The sequence below is a fragment of the Terrapene carolina genome, unplaced genomic scaffold, assembly GCF_002925995.2.
Source record: "Terrapene carolina triunguis isolate 2854851 unplaced genomic scaffold, T_m_triunguis-2.0 Scaffold62, whole genome shotgun sequence".
Taxonomy (NCBI): domain Eukaryota; kingdom Metazoa; phylum Chordata; order Testudines; family Emydidae; genus Terrapene; species Terrapene triunguis.
Genome location: NW_020664413.1, coordinates 65,046,914 through 65,069,197, shown reverse-complemented (window position 1 = coordinate 65,069,197; position 22,284 = coordinate 65,046,914). Strand labels below are relative to the sequence as shown.

General features: G+C 45.3%; 1 protein-coding gene across 1 annotated transcript in view; it reads right to left on the bottom strand.

The window, feature by feature from the left end:
* ATIC (5-aminoimidazole-4-carboxamide ribonucleotide formyltransferase/IMP cyclohydrolase) overlaps positions 1-22,284 on the bottom strand; it is a 39,646-nt gene that overhangs the window by 5,727 nt on the left and 11,635 nt on the right. Inside the window, exons 3-13 of the mRNA XM_026647712.2 lie at positions 21,608-21,684; positions 20,215-20,281; positions 18,342-18,430; positions 17,054-17,205; positions 16,811-16,967; positions 13,781-13,906; positions 13,483-13,590; positions 12,232-12,317; positions 10,686-10,775; positions 6,839-6,967; positions 5,673-5,765 (exon numbers count right to left, since the gene is read on the bottom strand). Coding sequence (XP_026503497.1) covers positions 5,673-5,765; positions 6,839-6,967; positions 10,686-10,775; positions 12,232-12,317; positions 13,483-13,590; positions 13,781-13,906; positions 16,811-16,967; positions 17,054-17,205; positions 18,342-18,430; positions 20,215-20,281; positions 21,608-21,684 — 1,174 coding nt within the window. The remainder of the gene's footprint in view (positions 1-5,672; positions 5,766-6,838; positions 6,968-10,685; positions 10,776-12,231; positions 12,318-13,482; positions 13,591-13,780; positions 13,907-16,810; positions 16,968-17,053; positions 17,206-18,341; positions 18,431-20,214; positions 20,282-21,607; positions 21,685-22,284) is intronic.

Genomic DNA, 22,284 nt, shown 5'->3' with positions numbered 1-22,284 from the left:
CAGGGAGGTAGTGTACAACTCTGCAGTCACTCTTGGTAGCTGAGAGCCCTGAGGAGAACAGGAAGGAGTCTGGAGGACCAGGACAAAGCCCGGTGGAAGTAGAGATCGTGGGAAGACACAGGATTGGAGCAAGCTTGGGGGGGGTAGGGGGGAGAGGCTACTGGCGGGAAGGAGTCCAGGGAAGCAGCAGCAAGGTATCTGACAGAGCAGAACATGGCTGCTCAGCCTAGGGTCCCCAGAGTGGAACCTAGTGTAGCAGTTGGGTCTGGGTTCCCCATCAGCCGCTGAGAAGGTGGCATGAAGCCCCCCGACAAAAGGGGATGAGGACAATTTAAAGCTCTGAGCGAAGGGGTGCAGGGACCTTGGGTCCAGAGCTGGGGACCAAAAACCAGATGTAAGGATTAGGGTGACTGATTGTTGGACTTCGTTGTGGGGCTAACTGTGACCTGGCTGAAGGGCCAAGCCATGAGAAGTGAGACTACCACAGGACTGGAGTGACTGCCGGCCGTGGATGCTAGAGAGGAAGGAGCTGCTGTGCCCACGCCCAGCCATGAGGGGGCGAACCAGTGGTGAGTCCACTCTTCTACGTGCCTAAATCCCTTGGATCTGAGCCTAGGTGACTTGTCCAAGGTCCAACAAAGCCGGTGGCCGAGCAGGGAGCTGAACTGGGGTCTTGAGTCCCACCAGGCCAGCTCCCTAACAGCTGGAAGCTGAAGCCAGGCAAATTCAGACTGGAAATAAGGGGTACATTGTTAGCAGTGAGTAATGAACCACTGGGACAACTTTCCAAGAGAAACACTAATTCAGCCAGAAATTATTTCAGTGACACTGTCGGACCCGTGTTATGCAGGAGGTCGGCTAGATGATCAGAGGGGCCTTAGAATCCATGATTATCCTGCTCCTCTAGTTCTGTGTCTTCAATGGGACTGACTACCCCAGACCGGGCGCACAGCATAATGCATGGACGGATGGACACACACACCCCCTTTGAAAAGTCTCATTAGCCCCCTGGCCCAGGATGAGTACGTTTTGTTTTGATGTACCGGTAAAGCACTAATCCCCCCTCTCATTTTCATTGCTGTAGCAGGGGAGTGGAATGCATTCTGTGCTTGGGCTGGTTGCTTTTCAGGGCAGTTTTGCAAGGCTGGGCTGGGCACACATCCCCAGCTATTTCAAAACCAAAGCTCGCAGGAAAGTAGAAACCCCCTTTTATAGTTTCTTCCTGTGTCCATTAAGCCGAGCCTGAAGAGTTAACCAGACGGGCTAGCGTAGAGATGCTGTGCTGAGGCCAGCAGCCCTGGCCAATGCCTCAGACTTTCCGACGCAGCTAGATTGCAACAGATGTTAAAGCTATAAGTCAAAAGAAAGACATGAATCATTTGCCTTTTCATTCATCAAGATGTAATGAGTTCACCTTTTACCAGAGCTGTAAAACACACCTCCCCCAAAGAGTAAATGAAAGACTCGGGCTGTGGTCTTTCTTGGGCTGACACTTTATATCATTTGCTCATAATTAACTTATTGCTACTGTGTTTAATAAATCCATAGAGTTGAATATGAGCAATGTTATTAATGTCATGATATGAAGTAACAAAAATAGGGCCCGGCTTTTTTTAATGGTGCTTTTCATCGGTACATCTCAAAAGCGCTTTATAAAGTATGACCATTTTACAGATGGGGAAACTGAGTAAGTGACTGGCTGTGATGGGGCAGCTGCCCCTCACTGGCAGAAAGGGGGTTAAAAGCAGCCCTAGGGAAGCTGTGCTGGAGGCAGCCAATTAGAAAGGGGCTGAGAGGAGTGGCCTAGCAGGCCCCATATAAGAATGGCCGCAGGCAGAGCAGAGTTCAGAAGCTGACTGGAACTTGAGGGGAGAAAACCAGGCTCCTAGTAGGGGTAAGAAGCCTCAGCACTGAGGACAAGTCAGTGCTGCAAGCAGGGACCGGGGAGCTAGAGAGAGCTCCTGGCTGGCTGCTAGGGCCTGCAGGCTGAGGCCCTGAGGTAAGGGCAGAAGAGGGTGCTGGAGCTGCATGGGAAGCCACGCCAGGACAATGGACCGCAGTTGCCATTGAGGGAAGTGGCTGGGCGGAGATTGCAGGTCTCCCGGAAGAGAGCCCCGAACATACACAGAACCCTGATGAAGTCAGTGGGGTTCTACCTGGCCACAGAAAACCACCTCCACGGATGCAGTTTCAGCATGAGAGCTTTAGCTTTTTTATTTCCCTGGCAACCTATGTAGTCTGGCTAAATTAAGAGATCTGCTTTCATGCCTCTGCATTCATTCTGAGTGACGAGCGAAGTCTAACGCCCTCTTAACGTTTAGACGATAAAGAACGTTGCAGTATATATTCCCAAGTGGACAAAATGCAGCGTGATAGCTGAAAACGTTCATTTAAATATCGTAGACATTTAAGAAAAACGGGCCCATTTTATCTTTAAGATACTCTGAATGGAAGGGGAAGGGGGGGCTTAATTGCAATTTTTAATTTAGTAATAATGATAATACCCAACTCTCATATCACGCTTTTCATCAGTAGATCTCTGAGCGCTTTACAATCTTAATGTATTAATCCTCAGTGACCCTGTGAGGTAGTGCTATTAACCCCCACTGTACAGATGGGGGAGCTGAGGCTAAATGACTTGCCCAGGGTCACACAGAAAGTCTGTGGCAGAGCAGGGAAATGAACCTGGGTCTCCCAGTGCTCTAACCACTTTCTTTCCTGTGTCATTAAGGAGTGCGAACCAACATGCTGCCCGGTATTATAATGGTTGGTTTTGCCATTGCAGGAAAGTAGACAAAGTAAGGGAGAAGGTCCTTCCTGCAATTCTTGGTTTACTGCAAATTAAGTGACAGTTCCACAAATGCTTCTTCCCATCCCAATCCTCCCCAACCCTAATTAGCAACCTGCCTTGCTTGCAACATCTGTTCCACTTACAATTCCAAAGAAACCGATCTGGTTGAAAGAAATCATGGGTCACCGAGATACAAAAGCTCCTCTGAAAGAGGTGGGTTGTAGGTAAGGCAACCCCATGGGAATCAAAGGAATGGAAGTTGGGAGCACTCAGCACCGCGTAGGATTGAGCCAGTAGTCCAGAGACTGCACACATCAGATGCCTAGACTATGTCTTAAGACAGTTTGTCATGAATTATCAATCAAGTTTCCCTTCTCAGTTTCTATTTGGGGAGGTGAACACTGAATATTCCAGGGAAGAAAGCTGATCTTAAAGCCATGATGAGTGATCAGCAAGTCGGTTATCTCCAGACAGCACTGCATACAGGGAATCGCTTGAGCTAGGTGACTTCTTAATTGGAATGCCATATGCAGGGACGTAAGCTTTCCTTTATGTGTACTTCAAAAATAAGGGAGGGTGATGTCAACTCCTAGAATCCCAGAGGGCATTTCATAGATTTTAAGACTATCTAGTCTGACCTCCTGAATAACACGGGCACAGAACTTTACCAGGTGATTCCTGCATCAAGCCCATGAAGTAGCATATTTTAGAAAGACATTCCATTTTGATTTAAAGACCGCAAGTGATAGAGAACCCACTGGTTACCCTCCCTGGTAAAAAGAATTGTACCTTATTTCTAGTCTGAAATTGTGTAGCTTCTGCTTCCAACCATCAGATCTTGGTCGTTCCATTAAAATAAAGGCAGAATGTACAATAAAAACCAAGAGGAGAAACATGTATGCTTGGCTAAGAGATTTCCCCATGAATGTGCATAAGCAAATTATCAAGCAAACCTCGGGCAATGACCCAGCTGGAATTCTGCTTACACAGACATGATTCTAGCCCACTTCTCATCCATCACAAGGGCCTTTTCACATACACATGGGACATGCATTACTCCAACCACCGCAGAAACATCTGCAGTAGCACATTAAGCTCATCACTAAAAAGGCACCAGGGGTTGATGGGGCTGCTGCTGTACTGAGTGAGCAGAGGGGGGAAGAGGAACACAGGCCAATCAGACCTTTGTCCTGGGGCAACGAGAATTAATGCTTTCTTAGATGGAGACCTATTTAAAAAGCCTCAGGGAGAGAAAATGCCAACTTTCCAGCCAAATGCCTTGTCAGAGCTATGTAGCACATGACGCCAGAAAATACAGGGAAGTAACGCAGGGGTGCATTTTAACTCTAGACAATGACAATCTGGTGCATGCAGGTGAATCATACTGAGGATGGATTAAACAAGGAATCATTAAAGGTGACATGCAAAGGAAATAAATTGGGATTGTGCCTGATTTTGCTTCTGTATGGAGTGGGGGTGGGGGAGGGAAGGGGGTGGAAGAGAGAGCCTGAAGTTTATCAAAAAAAGTCTGCTTTTTTTTTTAAATGTAAGAAATTCTGGTTTTGTCTCACAGGGTTAGTGGAATGATGACATCACAACAGCAAGCAATTGAGAGGGGAAATGAATTTCAGTCAGTCTGTTTAAAAGTCTTTGGTAATATTTAAATACAATGCCTAATGAACATCTGGGAGCACGTAGAACAAGGAGTACTTGTGGCATCTTAGGGCTGGTCCACACTAAGCCCCCAGTTCGAACTAAGATACGCAACTTGAAGTTGAAGTATCTTAGTTTGAACTTAAAGGTACTTACCGCGGGTCCACACACGGCAGGCAGGCTCCCCTGTCGACTCCGCCTACTCCTCTCACGGAGCAGGATTACCGGCGTCGATGGCGAGCACTTCCGGGATCGATTTATCGCGTCTAGACAAGACGTGATAAATCGATCCCAGAAGATCGATTGCTTGCCGCCGAACCAGCAGGTAAGTATAGATGTACCCTTAGAGACTAACAAATTTATTTGGGCATAAGCTTTCGTGGGCTAAACCCCACTTTGAAAGCTTATGCCCAAATAAATGTTAGTCTCTAAGGTGCCACAAGAACTCCTCATTGTTTTTGCTGATACAGACTAACACGGCTACCACTCTGAAACCTGGGAGCAAATGTTTCTGTTAAAAATTCACACCCCATCTGCTCATTTATGGTGTAACTTTTGACAACACACATGAAAGCCCACCCCCCAAGGTAAGTCTTCCATCAAAATCAAGGAAGACTTGACATTCCTGATACTCCAAAGTTAAAAGACAAACAGAATAAAAACCTCATCTACTTGCAAAAAGCCCTTCTTTATAGATCACAAAGCAGCAAAATAAGGCAATTAAAATATATCCTTTGCGGGTTGCCTTTAAATTAAACACTGTCAGACACCAGGTGTGAAACCCATTCTCACATGCTAATGCTTTAAAAGGCCTTTATCAAATGAATGCCCACCAACAAAAAGATCCCTGATAAAAACCTGGACAGAAGATTTCGGGGGGGGAAAAAAAAAAAAAAAAAGATTCAGGCCCTGATCCTGCAAACATTTAACAACACGAACAAAATTATTCAAGTGTTTAATTCTTTGCACGTTTGATCCCTTAGTCCCTAAATCACCATCCATTCCCTGGTTGTGAAAAGATCCCATGATTTTGCTTTCACAGGCAGCCACTTGAGAGCTACAGAACTTGAGCTACTGTTCCATGTAACAGTGTCTAAGCCAGCTTGCCTATACTTGTTTAATAGCTTCCAGTACACTAAGTGATTTTACACCTGGTGTCGGACAAAACGTACTATAGGCCAGTTTGGCTGAGACGGTATACTCCCCCTAGGCAGCCCTGTTTGGTTACCTGCCCATTCTTAGCATAGCAAACTGAATTGGACTGGGTGTACTTGACAGCGATGGTGGCCACAGTCAAATTTTGGATCGCAGACTCGGGCAGCTGAAACAACAGAAAGCGATAATGAGTGTATCACTTAAATAACAGATTTAAAACATTCTGCAATTGGCTATAAATCTGCAAATCAAAAACCACTGCATGTGTTATATAATACCATAGCAAAATGACTCAAAATTACCAACAATCTGATTATCTACTAATGTTCTTGTAGCCCAAACCAACCCTAAACTCAGGTCTCGACAGCTAAATGACTGACAGTCAAACACTGGCCCAAATCCTGAAAACATTCATGCACTTGCTTAACTTTACACTGGTGAACAGTCCAGTTGCATTCACTACTCACATGTACAAAGCTAAGCTTGTGTTAACATATTTGCCAGATCAAGGCCATAGTTTGAAATTAGGGTGACCAGATGTCCTGATCTTATAGGGACAGTCCCGATTTTTGGGTCTTTTCCTTATATAGGCTCTTATTACCCCCCACCTCCATCCCAATTTTTCACTTGCTGTCTGGTCACCCTATTTGAAATGCTGTTGACAATTTTATTTTACACTCAGTCTGCTACTAATTTGTTAAACTGTTTTCCCATTTACCACGTTTCTCAGCTCCCCTTGACGTATTTGACTATTTCTACATCCATATAGGTCTGCTACTTTACAGTGAAAAATTAGGACAAATGTAAAACACATGTAACTAACTGCCCACTGGTGATGTGTAAACCATCTGTGTATGGAACAGAGAGATCTAGGAGTTTATACAACACAATGCAAACAAATGAGACTATTAAACAGTGACTCCGAATGAGACCACAATGGTTTCTTACCGTATTGCTGTGGAACTATGGCAATTAAAAGAGGAACTTCCTATTTATAATCTTGATAATCAGCAATAAAGAGCTAGATCCTGCTCGTCTTACTCAGGCAAGTAGCTAAAACGAAGGCAATGGCTCTACTTGCATGAATAGATTTGGCCCAGTGCATCATTTTGCTGAAACCATAAGTCTACCTGAACGTTTTAGGGTCTCTTATGATAGAATTTCACTTCCTTTCCTGATTGGAGCCCACCAGTTCACTCAAACAGTCCTCTCATTTCTCACCAATTCTCTTACACTTACATTTTTGTTTTTGCTAACAATGTTCTTGAACAGGGACCGGTCAATAACGCCGTTGTTCCTCTTCTGCGTGAGATGCAACCCAAAAAGGGTTCGAATCTCATTTTCATCTGGCTCGTAATCAAGCTCCATCTAAAAGCAGACACATAGAAAGTAGTGCTTCACACTCTTTGAACCCTTCCGATCCAACGTCGAGCAATGACCCTTTCAAATCTGACTTCCAGCAATAGTTTACCTTAAAAAACAATGTAAATCTTTTACATAATCCAAAACAGATGAGTGGAAAGGTGATGGGATGCCAAAACAGAGGTTGTACCAGCAAACTGGAGCACCAACTTCTCAGCACCAAAACAAAGTGTCACTTTAAGGGAGAAGATAGGGGATAGGAGTGTGCACACTGGATGTTTAGACACATAGGGCCAGACTGTGATCCACAAAGATCCACACGCAGAAAGGACCTTCCCTGCACAGAACTGCCCCCTCCCATGTGGCAGTGGAAGAGGGCAACCATCTTCGCAGACTTCCCCCCACCTTTACAGGGGGCATAGATGGTGGAGCAGAAGCAGGACTTGGGGAATGTGTATTGTCTCTTCACTCTAACATTAAGTCAAACACCAAGCATAAGGTCCCTTTATAGGGAATCTGGTGACAAGCAGTGATTGAGTCCCTCAAGAATTAAAGATTTACTAGTTACTACTGCATTCTTGCAAAACTGATATAACTTGGGAGCAATCAGCCTTCAAGATTGCCTGTAATTTCTTTCCTGCTTGCCTGCAGCACCTAAGCCACCTTCTAGAGCTCCTCTGACAGTAACGCTTGAATCCGCCTCTCATCTGAAGTTGGAATTTTTTATGTGCCTCTACTTAAGTTCTTAGCTTTCCTGTGCGCATCAGCCTCTCAGAGAGGGACTGGGATAGGAGCTACATGGATCCTTTGGCTATAGTATAAAATCTCCTACAGAATCTACAATGAAACTGGCAGAATTTAAAGTCACGTGTACGCTGCTCAGCACACGTGAGCAGGGGGCATGGGGATGGTAATTTGAATGATCTGGCAGCGTCTTGTTAAATATTTGACAAGTACTGCTATCAACAGAATATGGGATCATGCATTACCATGGCGTCTAAACTGCGCCTGCAATGTGATTATTCTTCATCATATGGGATTCTGTAGCGGGGTGGTCTCCTGCTCCTGCCCGGAAGGGCTTAAAACAGCCCTGGGAGAGGGCTGTGGCAGGGGAAAGCTGGGCTGATTGGGGGAAAACAGCCTCAGCTGTGGCCATGCCCCAAACAGACCCAGCTGGCCCTATAAAGGCCAGGGAAGCCAGGAGCAAAACAAACAAACACTCTCTCTCTGCCTTTAGAGGGAGAAGGGCCTGGCTACTAGGGAGCGTACCTGGGTACCTAAGGTGGAGCAGGGCTGGGGGAAGGCAAGAGGAGCTGGGGCGCTCCGGCCTGGAAACCCCCCGGACTGCAGGCCTAGGGAAAGCCAACTGGGTACTGGGGTTGCAAAGGGGCAGCCCACAGGTAGGCAGAGGCAGCAGGTCCAAACCCCTTTGTCTGTGGTGCGTGGCTGATACACTGCAGTCTGCCCCAGTGAATGGGGGCTAAGTGATGACTGGCAGTAGCCAAGACTGAGGCGAAGTGGGGATAGTGGGTGGGGAGTTCCCCTGGGTGGGGAGACCCCAAGACTGAGGGGTTACTGCCAGAGGGGCAGCACCCCATGAAAGGGGCACCGGGTCCTGGGAGGGTCACGGGGGGCCAGCAGCAAGGCGGATCACCAGCCTGCAGAGGGTGCTCCGGAGCTGGGATGAGCTAATTCCCACAGACAACCAGCAGGAGGCACCGCAGGGGTGAGTCCCGCATGCTTACAGATTCAAATGTGGTGGGTTGTTTTTTTTTTAAAAAGGGCTTGCTGTTGTCTTTGGTTGTACCCACAGATTGATCCTGAGATCATACAGAATCTATTTTGTTGTTTTAAAAGGCTGTGCACGCTGATGTAACAAATTGCTCCAAATGGGTGTCTCAATTATAAGATTAATGACAAAGCTAGAGAATTTCATAGATGGCAGGGGAGGTATCTATACATGTCAGGAACAGATAGGGAGGTTGGAGCGAAGTGGAGAGCAGTCCAGAAATTTTATTTCTGTAAAGTACTGTTGCTAATGTGCATATCATTACCTTCCCTTCCCCCCCCCCCAAAATCAATGAAGACATTCTGAAAAATGTCCTGTTTAATATAAGCCTTTACTATATCTTCATGGACATGCCACTCTGTGAAATTCTAGATCCTTTAGAAATCTAATCCCAAACTGAATCAAAACCCAATTAGCTCAATGGGAACGTTCACATGCTCTTCAATAGGCTTTGGATCAGGCATTATCTGTGTGTAGTTCTAGCGCTGTAAACTCTGATTGGTAGAAAAAAATATTTCCAAATAGAATCATAGAATATCAGGGTTGGAAGGGACCTCAGCAGGTCATCTAGTCCAACCCCCTGCTCAAAGCAGGACCAATTCCCAACTAAATCATCCCAGCCAGGGCTTTGTCAAGCCGGGCCTTAAAAACCTCCAAGGAAGGAGATTCCACCACCTCCCTAGGTAAAACATTCCAGTGCTTCACCACCCTCCTAGTGAAATAGTGTTTCCTAATATCCAACCTAGACCTCCCCCACTGCAACTTGAGACCATTGCTCCTTGTTCTGTCATCTGCCACCACTGAGAACAGCCAAGCTCCATCCTCTTTGGAACCCCCCCTCAGGTAGTTGAAAGCAGCTATCAAATCCCCCCTCATTCTTCTCTTCTGGAGACTAAACAATCCCAGTTCCCTCAGCCTCTCCTCATAAGTCATGTGCTCCAGACCCCTAATCATTTTTGTTGCCCTCCGCTGGACTCTTTCCAATATTTCCACATCCTTCTTGTAGTGTGGGGCCCAAAACTGGACACATTACTCCAGATGAGGCCTCACCAATGTCGAATAAAGAGGAACGATCACGTTCCTCGATCTGCTGGCAATGCCCCTACTTACACAGCCCAAAATGCCATTAGCCTTCTTGGCAACAAGAGCACACTGTTGACTCATATCCAGCTTCTCGTCCACTGTGACCCCTAGGTCATCTTCTGCAGAACTGCTACCTAGCCATTCGGTCCCTAGTCTGTAGCAGTGCATGGGATTCTTCCGTCCTAAGTGCAGGACTCTGCACTTGTCCTTGTTGAACCTCATCAGGTTTCTTTTGGCCCAATCCTCTAATTTGTCTAGGTCCCTCTATATCTGATCCCTACCCTCCAGCGTATCTACCACGCCTCCCAGTTTAGTGTCATCTGCAAACTTGCTGAGAGTGCAGTCCACACCATCCTCCAGATCATTAATAAAGATATTAAACAAAACTGGCCCCAGGACCGACCCTTGGGGCACTCCGCTTGAAACCGGCTGCCAACTAGACATGGAGCCATGGATCACTACCCGTTGAGCCCGACGATCTAGCCAGCTTTCTATCCACCTTACAGTCCATTCATCCAGCCCATACTTCTTTAACTTGGCGGCAAGAATACTGTGGGAGACCGTATCAAAAGCTTTGCTAAAGTCAAGGAATAACACATCCACTGCTTTCCCCTCATCCACAGAGCCAGTTATCTCATCATAGAAGGCAATTAGGTTAGTCAGGCACAACTTCCCCTTGGTGAATCCATGCTGACTGTTCCTGATCACTTTTCTCTCCTCTAAGTGCTTCATAAATAGTATGGAGAGAAGGCCACCGAAAAAGAAGCTTATAATGAAAATGGAGCTGAGATGGAGCTTTGGGTGGGCTGAGAAATCTACGTTGAAACCACAAACAACATGTAGCACACCCACCTGGAGGATACAGTAACTCCCATTTTTCTTTCTGGAGAGGATTTTGAAAGCTTCCTCCTCATAGCCTGGGGCCACTATACCATCAGACACCTGCAACACACACATACACACAGCATTAGCCCCCAAGGGGAAAGAGCAACACTAATAGGCCATTTCAGATACTGTCATTAGAAACACATTAGAGGCCTGGTCTGAAGCCAACAAGAGTCTATGGACTTCAATAGACTTTGGATGAGGGCTCAACCCTGCAAACGCTCACAAGTGCAAGTAGCATTACAACCGAGCATAATCCATTTAAGGACAACAGGATACTCACGTGCTACGTGTTTGCAGGTTTCAACCATATGGATGGGTGCCACAATGCCTACAGGAGCATGTGTTTTTCCCCACTGAAGTCAATGGAACACACCTCCCACACATTTCCTATGGGTGAATTCATTCCTGTATCTATTCGAGACAGGTTTCTTGTAATGGCATACTGGAAATACTTTACCTACTATACAGAAGGCAGGTTTGTATTACGTTCTCTTTACTTTGAGCATCTCTGAAATTCAGGGTGATCAATAAAAGTCCTGGTACCTTTGTGAATGTGTTTGTCTAATTGGGTTCAGAAGAGATGCTTTTTTGATGATGGCAGGTTTTCTTTTCTAAAAACAACTAACATTTGCCTACACAACAGAAGTGGTATGTATATATGGAGCAGCACCTTTTGGACCCAAGCTCTGACTGGTCAGAGACAGACAAAGAAACTCCTCTTTCAAACCCATTCATTATTTCAAACTCTCGGATAATTTGAGGACACAAATAGTGACAGAATGGAACCGCGTTGGCCCAAACAGCATTAAAAACTGACAGAAGTTGTTTATTTTAGGGCCATAAAGTGATACATTTCCTTTTCATTCATACTCTGCTTTCTTCCCTTCTTAAATAACACTCAGTGATACGAAGCTCAGCCTAGAACAAACATGAACACTGTTTGGTTAAGTATTAACGTTGTCTGATTTAATTTCGCATTCAGGGTTGTCATCTATTCTAGTGACTTGTGCGATATGCTCAGTTACACAGGCAAAGGGAAACCCAGCAGAATTAGGCTCAGTCTACTGGGTAGGCAGCAATCTACAAATGCATTCCTTTTTTCCCCAGGAAGAAGTAGGGGGGCACTTGTAGGGACTACAAGGAACTCCCTACTGTTCCACCAGAGCTGCTGAATCACCTATTACTACAATACAATCAGGGGTTTAGAGACTTGCTTAAGTGGCCGATGAAGGTTATGATCCATCTTGGAAGTTAGTGGTTTGATTGTTCAGTTTTCACATCTGCTGCCACATATGAGCCACAGCTTGAAAAAATAATCAAGACTGGTTTAAATTCTGCACCCTGGATATTAAATGATTGGAACAGACCAATAAATACAAATGAATAAAATGGACAGAAACAAAAATGGACCAATAAAAAAAAAAATGTATGAATGGAATTGCAATTACAACCAATGAGTTCACCAAGAGTTCTTCACCTTTGTAGAATAACTTGCCGTTCTTTTACTAACCTCTCTGGAAATGATTTTAGCAGTCGGGACGTCACAGATATCAGAGAGAGCGATGAAGTCACCAAATGAAGACATCCGATCAGCACCTGCAAAATAACGTTTAAAAAGTAATTCAACCGCAGCACACAAGAAAACCCACACCTACACCCCACCAAACCATTCATGACTCAGTTTCTTTCCTCAGAGGTTGCTAATTTCATCACAAAGCAGAAGAAAGGGACACTTAAGAATCACAAGGAAGGGAAAAAAATCTAGGGCAGTCTCCCTGCCACAAAACCCATCCTAAAATATTTCTGTAGGTTTCTATTTTCCTCCTTCACATTCTCACTTATGAAGCTTCTGTAATGAATGTCTTATATAACACTGACTTTTCTAAGCAAAACCAGAGTCAGAAATGTACATCATAGCCATTTTGTATTTTATATTTAATGAATTGGTGCTCATTTAAAACCAGAGACAAATTGCACCAGATGACACTGTGGAGGTTTCCCATTCACTCAGGTCAATGGTCTTCAGTGTCACCCCGCAACAACCTAGCTTTCTAATCGTGACAGAGAATGCCAATCGTGTAGTAGTGCTTTTACATTAACAATGACCATCAGAGGTGACCTACAAATTGGGGAAGCAAAACTGGGTGTGTGTCAATTATTTCCTTTTGAAACTGAGATTTCATCTACCTGCTTTTCCTGGAACGTGATGGACAACGGGAGAATGAGCAGAATGACCTCAAAATATCAAGAGTGAAATCTGAGCCACTGAGAAGGGGCAAAAATTTTTTTAGCCTTCCTTTTTTTGTTTCTGTCAATACTTTAAACTCAAATAGAAAACGAACAGTTGGGAGAAAAGATTTCTTTGTGAACGATTCAACAGTACCCCACCCACAGTTGAGAGCTGAGAGCATCCAATCCAGTTCTCTGGTTGTCCAGAGTCTGCCAGCAAAAGCAGGAAAGAGATTTCCTGCTTGTTTTCACTTCAGAGTTGGTTGAACTAGCTAAACTCACTTTGACTGAGAGCCAGTCCTGATTTGGATCTAGGTCCCTCAAGAGGAGAATGGAGTGCGCATTAATCAACAGAGTTATTTAGATACTTCTGGAGAAAAACAAAAAAAACAAGAGCTACTCGGATCTTCTAAATATCACCATAAGCTTGCAAAGAGAAGAACCTGTGAACCACACGGCACATTGCTCAGGAGCAAGTACTATTAGTCTTCACAGTTCTTTGCACAGATTATTTTTTCACTTGCCATCCCACCTCTTGCTCGTGCATATGCAGTTGCCAAAGGCGTCAGAGTTGCGTGTAAATCATGCACCATGCAGGCCTGAGCTTCTTCCACCGTGAGTGGCAGTCCAACAGCAGCACCTGGTGGATAAAATGAGCAAAGACAGTGGAAGAAGAAAATGAGAACTAATATTCTGGTCCAACTCCTTCATATCAGCAAAGCTGCTGGGGCATTTTAAGAGGCGAGAGGACAGACACTGCAGTGGCATTCAAAGAAGAGAGTGCCTGTATTTCTTCCATAAGACGAATATCAATAAGATCCCCCTCTTACCTGCAGGACTGACGTGTTTGAACGAGGCTGCTGCAGGGATATCTAAAGCCTGCTTGAGTTCTTTCACCAGCTGCCAGGCATTCAGAGCGTCGCACAGGTTGATGAACCCAGGGGATCCATTGAGAACTGCACACAGATCATAAATGCACATTAAAGGGCGAAGGCCCCTCTCTCCAAGGAGCCTGAACGCCGAGTACAAGTTATTTTAAATTTAAACTGCCACCGCTTAGAACCGAAAATTATACAAGCTGTTTTCTTTTAAACACACCGAGCACGTAGGGAAAGAATGAGCTGTTTTCTGCCCAGCTGCTTTGGACATTGTATAGCACGGAGTGCAAGAGCGGAGGGCCAAGCACAAGGCCAAGATTCTATAGGACACCCACAGAGGAAGGACACGCCTGCAGTTTACTCACTGCACTGTGACTCGCGAAAACCGGGTTCAGTTTCTGTCTCTGCCACAGGCTGCCTGTGTGACTTTGGACAAGCCACTTAGGCCCTGATCCTCAAAGGCACTTTGGCATCCAACTCCCACTGATTTCAAACTCCCATTCCAATGGGAGTTAGGAGCCAGATCTTCAGGCATTTAGGCACCGAGTATCCCTGCGTCTCAGTTTCCCCACCTGTAAAATAGGAATAGCAGCACTTTCTTCTCCCACCCATTAGTCTCCCATGTCTACTTCGGGCACAATCTGTCTCTTCCTGTCTATATACAGTCTAGCAGTGTGGAGCCCTAATCTCTAAAGAGGACATTGTAATAGAAGTAGTTAAAGAACACGGGAATACTTTATTTAAATATGTACATTTCTGCTCCCTCTATGGTGAGTCTTCTCAGAAACCCAAGAGGTTTTTTATTGTTTGTTTGTTTTTTAAACTAAGTGGCTATGGCCCTGATTCAGCAAGATACACCGCTACCTCGATATAACGCGACCCGATATAACATGAATTCGGATATAACGCGGTAAAGCAGTGCTCCGGGGGGGCGGGGCTGCGCACTCCGGTGGATCAAAGCAAGTTCAATATAACGTGGTTTCACCTATAACGCGGTAAGATTTTTTGGCTCCTGAGGACAGCGTTATATCGAGGTAGAGGTGTACTTAACCACGTGCCTAACTTTAAACACTCGCGCTGTCCAATTGACTTCAGCGGGACTACACACAAGGATAAAGTTAAGCAAATGCTTTTCAGCAAAGCACTTAATCCGGACCTTTAATCAGAAATGCTAAACCAGAAGGGGCGCTGTGAGAGACTGTGCTCTTCAAATGTGAAATAATCCCTAAGTATTTTAATACTATCATGGCAACTGCACACTCAAAACTATAAACACAGAGAACCACCTCCATTTGTGTGTCTGGACGGGGGGAAGGTTGGGGGGGGGGGAGGGGGGAATTGTTCTTGTGTTCCTGAAGGAGACTAGGACACATGAAACTAATATTGTTCTGCCAACATGCAATGTAGATCTGCTAACAAATTTGCTTCCAACTCCTGTCTGAGTCTCTTACGAGGTTCTTTAATTAAAACTACAAGGAAATGTGAATCATTAAAGACCATTTCTTATTAGTATACTGTCTACACGTGAGGCATGAAAGACAGAACTTCCGAACAGTGACATGGCAAACACTATTACGAGACCAAAAAAAGGAGCTATCCCCACCATATTTGAGGGTCATTCTGATATCATGGGGATAAGGAAAGAGAAACCAGCAGAAAACTATCTGGAGAAGCATGAAACAGAAGCCCTGTCTATATTAAAGGATAAGCTAGAAAAACAAGTGAAAGTAACCGATTGGTGAAATTTTAGAGCCACAGATGTCCGAAAGGATGCTAAATAAGGAGAAGAGGAAGGAGAACATTTTAAGAAACAGTAAGAGGTTTTTCTTCCTGGATTTTAGTAATAAGTTAGGACAAAATAAGCTGTTGCAACTCAGTCCTTATACATTGGCTTAAATGCAACTGCATAGATTTACATCAGTTAAGGATCTACCCTTTAATATGAAATTACAGTAAATCTCGCAGAAACAGACTGCAGATACCGATTTTCCTCATGACAGCTACTGTCTCTCACTCTGTTCATTCGTTTAATTGCAAAGTGCTTCCTACTCAACAACCAACTCTTTACTAGAGACCTTTGCTGTGTGGCATTCGAACTAAGCAACTGCAAGACGCTTCAATCCCAGGCAAACATCAAGCCACAAAACAAGCCTGCTACTGTAATGGAAACAAATCTTTCTAGAACCGAGGTGCCAGGCTGGAAAGTACTCCGTCATCCTCATAGGATACCAGCACATCATCCTGCTTCTTTTAAAAAAACAGAACAGAAATATTTATCAAACACTTTTGCCTTTGTTGCAGCATTAACAATTTTACCATCTCCACCTAGTAACGGGCCTAGACCATTGCTAGGATTTATTTTGTTCCTAATTGCGTTATGTATGTTCCACTATCATGGGGATAGGGAAAGGAAACTGCTGCAGGAAACTAGCTGGAAAAGCATAAAACAGAAACCCTTTAAGAATCATAGTTAGAAAAGTAAAAAAAAAAAAAAGGGGGGGGGGGAACAAAAAATCCTAGAGAACAAGTTAGGCACTTGACTGGTTTTTCCTGACCCTTGGGAAATAAATATATATATATTGCCCTGGGATCAGGCAAGACCAATCAAGCACCAATCTTACTCTCCCTGGGCTTCCCATAGCCTTGCAGGGGAACAAGCAGCCAGAACTGTTCCGCCTACTCCACTGCAATACAGCGGGCAGCCACTGGGGGAGCTACTGACCAAGGGATAACAGCTGCACAGCACATTCCAGCCTCATACCACACCACAACTTGTCCTGGGGCTGCAGAGGGCGTGCTGGGAGGTGGCACCCCCTCTTGGTAGCAGAAGAGCTGATCCAAACCCTTCCCTTTTAAAGTCACAGAGCACGGCTCAGGGAGGCAGTCCCAATTCAGAATCAAATACGCATTTTCCCAGCAGTCACCCTAGAGGGCCACAGGGTGGACTCTGCTGCTGTAGCTCAGCCAATCCTTCTGTCTTACCAGTCAGAGGAAGCTTAGGCCTCAGCGTGTAGAGCTGTGCGGGGGTCTGGTGGGGGTTCATGCCATAACGCAGAGGAAGCTGGGATACCCCCTTGCTGTACTCTTTCCTGAAGTAATCGGAGATAGCGCCATCATACTGAGCAGTGTGAGTGAAAGCCTGAGGACAAAACAGGCAAGACTGTTTGGTTTCTAGGACACGCTCTCCAAAGGGAGCACAATTTTGTTCTAAAGAAGAGGACAGACCTTCAGGGCCAGCTGACGTCTGGTTTCCAAGGAGGTGTCTTTACTACTAGATGCCTTCATCTCTTCAGCCACAGAGCTATAATCTGCAGGGTCACACACGATTGTCACACGAGCATGGTTCTTCGCAGCAGCACGTAGCAGGGCTACTCCTCCTTCAAAAAAGAAACCCAGAAGCGTGTAACATTTCTCTTCCGTATCCAAAATACTTGGAAACTCACATCTTAATGTAAGGTTGATGCCCTCTGACCTAGAGCTAAGGTATCACGGTTCCCTTCTTCTTTACTAATATTCTATGGTGCCTGCCATCTGAGGATCTCAAAGCCCTTTGCAAATATTAATGGTCCTGTATGTATGCAAGCTCTGAGATCACCTTTCCCTCTTAACCCAATCGCACACAGCTATTAAAATATCTTTGATCGCATAAGATGTCTGGTCCTTGCAAGAGACCTGGTGAGCAGACACCAGAGACAGGACATAATTCAGGAGCTCTCTCTTCACACGACGCTGAACAGGGATGCTGCCCTGTAGGTTAGTAACGAGGTCATGAGGAGCAAAGCCACGTATCAGAGAGAAATCCACATCTGCAAGCCCTCCCTAGACGCACCAAATCAAGGGTCCTACCCAACGTCACAGGGGAGTAAATGGTGCACAAAGACAAGCCCCTGCATTTGTAACTGCTCCTTACAATGGTGATCCTCCTGATGCTTTTCATTGCTTAGCTTTTCTTCCCCAACGCATCTACTTCTCATTGCGTTGCCATGTGCTCCAGGAAGACACTTAATCTGCTCTCCACATTGCAAGGGAGTCTGCCCAACCTGCCTCTTCTAAACAAAGCCCCTGCATGTACACACGGCGCTTCTGTAAGTCAGGTTGCGCTATTCCACCAGCTGAGCAGTGCGGCTCGCCAGTCAGTTAGAATGAATCCGTGTTCCTGGAACGTTCATTATTCTGTTCCTGAAGGGCATCCCCATTTCACCCTGCCACGCAAGCTTGATCAACACTCGCCCTTCTTCGACTGGCAACTGCCATAAATGTTTTGCCAAGTGGTCATGACCACCTGAGCGAACTGCGTTAACACTGTAGTACAGATCAACCAAAAAAGGGCTCAGAGTGACAATATCATTATCACCACTGCAGACCTTTATGGGTGCATGAAGTCTCCCAGGAAGAGGGACAGAGGTCGCTAATGGACCAGAGATCAATGCCTTTCATCAGCTATCACTTTTCCCATAGCTATCACATCAGCACTCGGTGGAAGGTTTGTTCTCACAGTTTCCCATGGACTTACCGATGTCTATGTTTTCAACCGCCTCCTGTACAGTGACATTTGGGGAAGACACAGTCTTCACAAAGGGGTACAGGTTACACACCACAACTCTGGAAAGTGATGGGGAAAAGCCTGGGTTACTCATCAAGAAGTAGGGTAGTCAAGTCAGGCTTAGCTGTTCCCACAGTACAGTCACTGTTCTTTCCTCATGTCCTCGTTTCTGACGTAAGACCAGTGCAAAATCCTAAACTCAGATCTGTGCCTCTCCTAAGGAAGTGGAGACTGCTAAAACTCATCGATTCATATATTCTAAAGGCCAGAAGGGACCATTGTGATCATCTAGTCTGACCTCTCGCATAACCCAGCCAATAGGACTTCCCTGTATTAATTCCTGGTTCAAGCTCTGCTTGAACTACAGCATCTTTTTTAGGACAACATCCATTCTTGATTTAAAAATGTCCAGTGAGTGAGAATCCACTTGCTAAATTGTTCCGATGATTAATTACCCTGGGCTAACCATTTTCAATATGGCCTTCACAAGCCTTTCATCTTTCAGACAGTCCTATTTTGCCATGTCCCATTCACTTGGGCCTCACCATATTTCTAAATCACCTTTACTACCCATCACTCATCTTTTCACAGTCTTCGGGAAGAGCCGCACCCTCACCCAGTGACTTTGTGGCTAACACCTGTATCTATGCAAGTCAAAACGGTAAGCCACTGCATTCACCATCCTGACTTCAACGGAGCCATACAGGTCACACCAGCTGAGGATAAAGTCCCATATCTTTTAAGTCAGTTAATCAAAATTAGATATAGTGAAGGTAAATCATTGCTTACTGGAATACAGAGCAATGAGGACACTTTATTCCCTTCTGAATTTAGCCAGGTTTGTTCTAACATCCTGTGTGCCTTGGGCTGGGATTCTCACTGATCTATGTTGATTCCTACGTTTTTACACCCTAGGTCGGGGTAGTCAATAGATGGACCGCAAGCCAAATCTGGACCACCAGACACGTTTGAACAGACTGCGAGATCTTTTTATTTACTTATTATCATTATTGTGGTGTGAAAATGTTTCTCTGGATTCTAAACCTTGACTATAGCTTGACCAAAAAAATTGGACCTTGACAAAAAAAAAAATAATTGACTACCCCTGCCCTAGGCTTTCAAATCCAGCCCAAGACCGATTTGTGCAGACTATTTATCACAGTTCAATTCCACCTCCTTTCATGCGGATCAATCCCTCAATAATTTAATTTAGCCACTTGTTTTTAAACTGAATGCAATACAAGAGAAGTAGTGGTTACTTATGTCTGCCAGTGAAAGCTGATCATTACTCTGAGGTGACCAATCCCCCAGGCGAGTTTACTGATAAAGAAACTAATGCAGATATAAAGCAAGATGAACAGAAGGGATCTATGTTGCTTAGTGTTTTGACCTCTTGGGATCCCATCTGCTCTTTCACGTTGACCCTGGAAAAGAGCTATTTGTTGTCTATAATCTATCCCACCAACCTTTGTAGGGGCCCATCCCAATTCTTATGTTTAATCCATCTATCTGTGTGTTGAAATTCAAACAGCTCTGTGCAAATCTCAAAGTGTATGTTTATTAAGCAAACATTTCAAAATCAAAAATAAAATGGTCAGATCAACCCCCTTGAGCCCTTTTTGCTAGTTCTAGCTAGAAAGACAGATCTGCAACAAACTAACCAATAAAATCCAGGTACCCAGTGATTCTAACAGGGGAAAGGAACAAGAACACAGATGTGCCTTTTCCTCTTTGGGGATGGTGCTGCGATCCCTTCCACTCCCACTCACTGGCATTCCCTGATTGGTCTCTAAACCGTTTCTCATGATTACTGGTTAACTGCGCCTCGTATTCAGACATTTACCTTACAAGGCTGAACCCCAGTTTGTCCATATCAGCTCCATCTTCTGGAATATTACGAGCCAAGATTCCTAATTACAAAAACAGTAGTTTTTTTAACAAAGGATAATTAAAACTTTCTCAGCCTCTTTCTTCAGAGTACATGCTCTCTCTGAGATTTTATTCCATAAACACATTCTGATTAGGTTTAAGTTACAACAGCAGCAGCAAAAATCCCATTGTATTGGCTTTCTGGCTGCTCAACTTTCACTCAAATAGATTTTCCAGCACTAAATCCCGGGGGAACTCCAAGTGCTGAACACAAAGCCCCAAAACAACCGCACTTAATGAGCAGCCAGCTGCTTATCTTAAAACGTGGGAATGGTCACCGAAGGCTCTGGTGCATAGGTAAGGAGGAAAAAGCCACCCGTGATCTGCCACCCAACAATACATAAACCCCATGAAACAAATGAGGAGGTAACAAAGTGGAGCCTTGAGCAGAATGAGACAGCTGACAGGCTGGCGTACAGTAAATGGGAGAGGAATCCAGAGCCGAACATCCCCTGAAGAGACCCTACTTTTCCAGTCTTCTCAAGAGTGTGAAATGAGATGGCCAATAGGTCCAACCCTACGGATCTCAAGTGCTGCAACAGGAGATGAAGCACGAGATGGCTCTTTGGGTGGACTGACCAAATAACTGCAGTTCTTCCAAAAGTAAGAGCTTGAATCACCTCAATGAACAGGGAGCCCGTGAAGCTTACAAAATGCAGGCATCACCCACCAAAGCCGAAGCTGCCATGGGGCCCCATTCTGCAGGCCAAATTCATCTACAGGCCAAGTTCAGTGGAGCTGCACCTGCTGGAACAGGTTTAAATTTCAGTCTGCCAGGAGTTTGCAAGGGAAGCCCAAGGCAGGCCACATTGCATTGCAGTAAGATCGCTGCATGTCACAACTTTCGAGTACTGTCAGAGCTGAGCTGCTCTGCTTGCAGCGGAAACCAAGCTGAAGTATTCTTCCTGTAGATACGGGCTACGCCCAGGACGACGAGCCGTTCATTGTGGTCAATCATCATCAACAGAGAGGGCGGCCACTGCACATGCAAGAGCCTCCTGGCATGTCTCCTACTGAGTGAACAATGCCTCCTACCTTGTTGCTAGAGTGATGAGAGGTGACTGCTCAGCCTCCAGCATCCTGGAGGGAAGGAACTAGTCTGACGAAAGGGTGCTGGTCAGTGTGCCACACGTTCTAACAGCCAGCGAACGATGCAGCTCCTGTTGATTGCGTGTGGGTTACAACTGGGTGACCTGCAGCTTCATCGGTCCTCATTCCCCAATTCTTCCACCCAATCCCCTGAAGGGCCATCCAGTAAGCCCCCTTGATTTCCGTTTCAAAATGGAAGGACATCGGCAACAACTTACCAGCATGGACTGCGGGGTGCAGGGTTTTCACACGTCCCCCTAACATTTCAGGAAATCCGGTCAGATCGGACACATCTCTGCTCAAGGGGGAAACAAAACATTGAAATGACTGCTCAGCGCTTGACAGATTGAGTGGTTCTGCAGGCTCCATATTCTCATTCATTCCCCTAATCTGGTCCCCCATCAGAGTTTTAACACTGGCTGCAATGGGAAGAGGTTCAGACCCTAAAAATCTCCAAACTTTCAAGGGATGCCCAAGATTAGGAAGGCCAAAAATAAGACTTTGCAGCTTTGCGTGGATGAAAATCATGACTTCTCTGTCTCCACTCACTACTGAAGAGAGAGCACGATTCTCGGAAGTGGCAGGGCCCTGTATGTTCACAAGACTGGAGAAGATGGAAGGCATGATAAATAGGTTGTTAGTGTATCACACAACTCAGTTTCTTCCAGCATTGCGTCCTTGTCGTGAAGAGCTGGTAGATGTTTCAGGACAGGGAGTCACAGAAACTATTCTGCATTAAGGTTGGTATGGTTTATAGTTCCATTACGTCTGGCATCTCTCTGAAACTAGCTAGCAAAATGGTCCTGCGAGTAACCGTTGTTAGCAGAAACATGCTAGGAATGAAGTAACAGAGGGGTAGCCGTGTTAGTCTGAATCTGTAAAAAGCAACAGAGGG